The sequence below is a fragment of the Nestor notabilis genome, unplaced genomic scaffold (assembly GCF_000696875.1).
Source record: "Nestor notabilis isolate BGI_N333 unplaced genomic scaffold, ASM69687v1 scaffold28610, whole genome shotgun sequence".
Classification (NCBI taxonomy): Eukaryota; Metazoa; Chordata; class Aves; order Psittaciformes; family Psittacidae; genus Nestor; species Nestor notabilis.
The window spans coordinates 1,547-7,347 of record NW_009912974.1 but is presented as its reverse complement, the minus strand read 5'-3'; the positions used below and the strand labels follow the sequence as shown (position 1 = coordinate 7,347).

At 52.3% G+C, this 5,801-nt stretch overlaps 1 protein-coding gene across 1 annotated transcript; it reads left to right on the top strand.

The window, feature by feature from the left end:
• Positions 1 to 7: 7 nt before the first annotated feature.
• Positions 8 to 4,690, top strand: PIGT (phosphatidylinositol glycan anchor biosynthesis, class T; the record flags this gene model as incomplete). The annotated part of the gene is made up of 11 exons (XM_010022187.1): positions 8 to 54; positions 893 to 1,020; positions 1,491 to 1,591; positions 1,748 to 1,834; positions 2,101 to 2,188; positions 2,276 to 2,373; positions 2,644 to 2,809; positions 2,913 to 3,113; positions 3,623 to 3,788; positions 3,922 to 4,005; positions 4,141 to 4,690. Coding segments are annotated over 11 exons (1,419 nt in total), but the record flags the coding sequence as incomplete, so codon positions are not given.
• Between the last annotated feature and the right edge of the window lie 1,111 nt (positions 4,691 to 5,801).

Genomic DNA, 5,801 nt, shown 5'->3' with positions numbered 1-5,801 from the left:
CCAGGCACCCGCCGGTGCCGAGCTCTGGGTCTGGTTCCAGCCCACTGTCACCGAGTAGGTATCCCAGCCACGGGTCTGTCCCTCTGGGCCCCCTCTGCAGTCACCGCTCTGGGGAGCTGTCCCTCTCTCATGTCAGGGAGCCAGGGGGTGTGCTGAGGGCTCCTGAGTTGCGAAACGTCTGCTGGAATAAAGAGCCTGGAGTGCCAGGAGTAGCTCCGACAAAGCAGAGTGTAGCCCCCAGCTCAGTGCATGGGGCAGGGTGTGGTGCTGAGGGCAAACCCTGCTTCACTAAAGGAACAAATAACTCCCTTATGGGCTCTGTGATGACAAACCTCTTGCTGTGCTAATATGACGGGGTTATATCTTGACCTCTCTTCAGTGACTCACTTCCTTTGACTCTCATCCAATGCCTGTCACCATCTCCCTTATCACTCAGCCCCTCTTCCAGCCCCAGCAGCTCTCTGCGGACTCAGAGCTCTCTCCTCCCTCCAGATGGCCTGTTCTGGCTCTGCTGGTTATGTCAGCCTTCAGAGCTGCACCATGGTGTTGCTTTAGGTCTCACAGCCCCTTCCACATACACCATATGTTGCCTCCCGCATGCTTCCAGCTCCCCTAGCCTCTCACCTCAGATACCAGCTGCACCCACTACCACGTCCCTGCCTGAAGCCCTGCCAGCCCAGGGGCTGCCCCTGTCCCCCAGATCTCCCACATTAGAATAAAATACCAAGAGAGCCAGAGAGTACATGACCTGCAGCCTCTACCTGCATGCTCCTTGCAACTTCTGAAAGCCAGAGTGGGCTCCCTGGTGTATTTATTGAATGTTGCTCATTTCATGCTTCTTGTTCCAAGGATTTGAGCTGCTGAGTAATCTTTGGTATCTGTTTTCACATAGCGTTGACAAAGCCTGGAAAGAGCTGAGTAACATCCTCTCAGGAATATTCTGTGCTTCTCTCAACTTCATCGATGCAACCAACACAGTCACTCCAACAGCATCCTTCAAACCCCTGGGTTTAGCCAATGGTGAGCCTGGCACTGCCCTCTCCCTCTTGTCTCTAGCTTTAGCTCTGCCCTGTGCCATTGTGAGGAGTCCAGGCACAGGTCCTGCAATAGGTCTGGGACTGTACAATTTCCAACCTCTTCCTGGAAGCATTTCCTCTCCCTACAAGTGAGGCTTGGATTTGAACAGAGGAAACCCACAAGCAGTACGTGGCAGATGCTCCCAGGCCCTTGTCTGTGTCTGGAAAATATTTTATGAAACAGGACTAGAGGATTTAAGGAGTCATGAAAAAAACCCTGCTAGAATATATCCTTATCTGTTCTTTCCAAATCACTCTGGATATAATGGGATCTATTCCCGATTGAGCTCACGGCATTTTGGGCACATTGAGAGGGTAGTGGGCTGTGGTGTTCACTGGGGGTGGAAGAGGTCCTGCTTCTGTTCCTGTGCCTGTAGCAGTACCAGCATGTTGACCCTCCATCTCCCTGCCCAGGGACAGACCACCATCTCCTGCGATACGCTGTCCTGCCCCGGGAGGTCGTCTGCACTGAGAACCTCACACCTTGGAAGAAGCTGCTCCCATGTGGCTCAAAGGTAACAGCAAGTCCTGCTGCCTTGCTGAGCCGCTCCCAATGGAGCTGGGCTCCCTCCAGCAATCCAGGAGTGTGCACTGGAAAGTTTCAGCAGGGCTTTTCTCTCAGTGGGAGCAGAGGACAGACCTAGGCTGAGTTTCTCCTCCTCTCCCTGCAGGCTGGGCTTGCTGTGCTGCTGAAGGCAGAGCGCTTGTTCCACAGCAGCTACCACTCACAGGCAGTGCACATCCGCCCCATCTGCAGGGTAAGCACAAGGCTCAGGGCTCCCTCCTTTAACAACCCCAAGAGAAAATGCAAAGCCTTCTTGTGGCACTGTAAGGTAACACACTGGTTTGCCCAGCTCCCCTGTGGTGTGTTCATCACTGTGTCTAACACAACTGTTGTCCTACTTCACTGGTCTCACCTGCAACCCGATGGGATTCTTGCAATCCTGGTGGAGTTCCAGCTCCATCCTGCTTTCCTGCCCCTTTGGAAGGTGTGATCAGAGCCCCCCCTCTCTCTCTTGTCCAGGATGCCTCCTGTCTGGCTGTGTCCTGGGAGCTCAGACAGACCCTCACTGTGGTTTTTGACACCTTTGCTAGCGGCCAAGGAAAGAAAGGTAAGCTTGGCAGCTCTGTGCTGTGCTCCTCCAGTGCCCCAGCCTGAAGCACATCACTCTGCCTGCCACTAACTTTGCTTCCTGCAGACTGGTCCCTCTTCAAGATGTTCTCTCGCACACTTACTGATGCGTGTCCTCTGGCATCGCAGAGCAAAGTCTACGTTGACATCTCCCCTAAGAACAAGGTAATGCTTACAGACTAGAGAACACCCCCTGCTTCCTCAAATCGGCCACTTTGTGTGGCTCAAACATCCTCCACCCAGCATGGTGAGGCCCCCTAGAAGCCCTCCAGAGGGGTTCCTTCAGGGCAGTGGGGATGAATGTGGGGTTATAGTAAGACCACTTGAGCTGGCTGTTGGGTGGGAAAGCTCAGGGCCGCATGGAGTGGCTTTGCCCCAGTGCTGCCAGTTCCTTCAATGGGCACTTTTCCTTTAATGGACCATTTGTTTTCATAGGAAAAGGACTTACTGGAAGTAACCCCCCTTCCAACATCTGTATACGAAGCTATTGTCCAGGGAGACAAGAGAACCTATGCCGTCTATGACCTACTGAGCCCCTCACTCTTTAACACCTCTCGCAGCCTCAATGTGCAGTTCAAGTGGAAGCGTCCCGAAGACAGCTGTGAGTGACGAGAACTCCCCTCCACCTGCATCGCTGGTCAGGGCTTCAAGCTTAAAACTCACCTGTCATGCCCCCCATTCCCATCTCCTTTTCTCCTTTGCAGCGGAAATGCCAATACCTGTACTCCATGCTCAGCGCTATGTGAGCGGGTACGGGCTGCAGACCGGAGAGATCAGCACCCTCATCTACAACACCCACCCGTACCGGGCCTTCCCCGTGATCCTGCTGGAGACTGTGCCCTGGTATTTGCGGCTTTATGTGCACACTCTGACCATCATCACTAAGGGGAAGGAAAACAAGCCAAGTAAGTAAACCCTCCCAGGAGCACATGCCACCCAATTGATTCCCTTGGCACAAGTCGCTCATTCCAGAGATGGTTTAGTCCCTCCCTTGGGCCTCAGTGATCACTGGGAAACTGGATTGGGAAACAAAACATCTTAGGATGTTTTCCTAACCTTCCCTTCAGCGCTCACAGCAGATGAGACTTTATTAAGTCTGTTTTATAAGAGGCTCATGGATTGTTTCATAATCCAACAACAGTCTAAACCAAAATGAATTAATTTTTGTAGTACAGGAAACAACTTCAAACTGATGACTTATTTTCCATATGTATCTTTCCTTATGAATACCTGACTTTTATGGGTTGTCAGATTCAGCTTTAACACGTGTTTTTTGAGCTGTTCATCTTCACTTGCCCAGAAAACCTTTCCCAGGACAGTGGAAGCAGGAGCTCCCACCCCATGGGAGATGTCCAGGGAATGCAAAATGGGACAAGGTCTACCTGGTGCCACTGACACGTCTCTTTGGGGTTAGGTTACATCCACTACCAGCCAGCTCAGGACCGGAGACAGCCTCACCTTTTGGAAATGCTCATCCAGCTGCCAGCCAACTCCGTCACCAAGATCTCAATCCAGTTTGAGAGAGCCTTATTGAAGTGGACAGAGTACCCACCAGATCCCAATCACGGCTTTTACGTCAGGTAACACATACCTCAGCTCCTCATCCCCTTCTGGTCCTGTGTAGGACTTGCTGCCCAGGTCTCTGGGGACAGGGAAAAACTTGCCATCTCTTTGCTGAGAGGACTGACACTAACATGTTCTTTGCCTCCGTAGTTCATCTGTGCTTAGTGCCCTAGTGCCAAGCATCATTGCTATGAAGGACATGGATGTGGAGGAGAGTCCTCTCTTCACCTCACTGTGAGTGTACTTGTGCTGGGGAACGGGGCTGTACCTCAGCACTGGTGAGCTGCTGACTGCTGTCATCCCATTTGGGGAGCACAAAGCAACAGTCCTGTGTGGGATGACACTCCCTTTCCTGCTTCCATCCTTCAGGTTTCCTTCCTCTGATGGCTCCAGCTATTTTGTGCGCCTGTACACAGAGCCGCTGCTGGTGAACTTGCCGACACCAGACTTCAGCATGCCCTACAATGTCATCTGCCTGACCTGCACCGTGGTGGCAGTGTGCTACGGCTCCTTCTACAACCTGCTGACCAGAACATTTCATGTGGAAGAGCCGAGCCGGGGCGGGCTGGCCAAGCGGCTGGCCAACATCATCCGCAAGTTCAGGGGGGTGCCCCCTCTTTGAGAGAAACCAGGGCAGCCAGGGCTGGCTGTGGGGCTCCATGGAGAAATCCAAGGAGCAGAGCGTTGCTGCCCCTTGTCTTTGATCGAAGCAGCCTGCTCCATTCTTCTGCCTGGATCTCTCCTCAGGATCCAATAAGCTGAGAGATTGGTTCCATCGCTAAGATGGGAAATGGCTCTAAGCCCATTGACTACTGAACTGCACTGCTTTGGGATTGGGAAAGATGTAGGACTTCTGTTTGGGAGAGGGGTAACTTACGTGCTGTGAATGATGCTGGAAGTAAACTTGACTGGTTTTGTACATTTGTGCTGCTCTTGGTTGGTTTTACTTTCTCAAGACTCTGAGCCACTAAGTCTCCAGCATGCTACCCGAGCCAGCTGGGAGGAGACGCAGACGTGGGAAGGGATGTGACTGCAGCAAAGAGACTCGTTCCTCTGTCCTACTACTTCACCTTGCACAAATGCCACATTTCACAGCATTCTCATGCCGTGCTTCACCACATTTGAGCCAGTTGGCAAATTAATTGTTGGCCTTGGTGTGTGCTTCTGTCCCCTTTCTCAGGAAAAAACTTCTCTAGCAGAACTTTGAAACCCCTCCACCTGCTCCCCCCTCTGCAGCACAGGATCCTCCTCTACCCCGTTGGTATCATTTCTGCACGTCTCCCTAATTGCTCCCCTGCACCCTCAGTGTCCCCAAAGCTTTCAGGGAGCCTCTGGGCTCAGCAAAGCCCAATTGCTGAGCTGCAGCCAGACAGCTTTTTTGGTAGGGACACGCAGCTGCCTACAAGCAGCTAAACAACGCACAAGGAACCGATTAGAATGACTATTACTCAGAATTAAAGCAAAGCACAGCCAGAGGTCCTTTAAAAGCTCCCATTTGAACAGAAAGACCATAAAACACCCATTGCCTCCTGTCCTGCACAGAACAGTCTGTTCCCACTGGCCTGGGATTACCTTTCCCTTCCCTAGTGGAGATACCCTTCTCTCTGCAGCTCTTTATGGATCCACTCCACTGGATGGCTCCCTGCAGCCTGCAGACCTGCCAAAATATGAAATATGTGAGTTTGGGAGGATCCCTCTGTCCCTGCTTGCTAAGAAGGATGCCACGGGCCTGGGAGCTCACGCTGGTTCCAGCCACAGGACTGCTGCTATGGCTCTGCCAACCAGGCTTCAAGTGCAAAATGGAACCTCTCTATATAGAAACTAGAACTAAACCCAAATAAACCCCAAGCCAGTGTGCAGCTCCTGCAGAAGCAGAGGGAAAAGCAGCCAGGAATCTCAGCCCACATTGCAGTTTGCAAAAGGAATTGAAGACCTCAAGTTGTTTCAGGTTGGGTCCAGTATAAATCACGCAGACTGCAACCATCAGCATGGACCAGCTAAGGTCCCACCAGCCTGGCTCCCCAAGCACT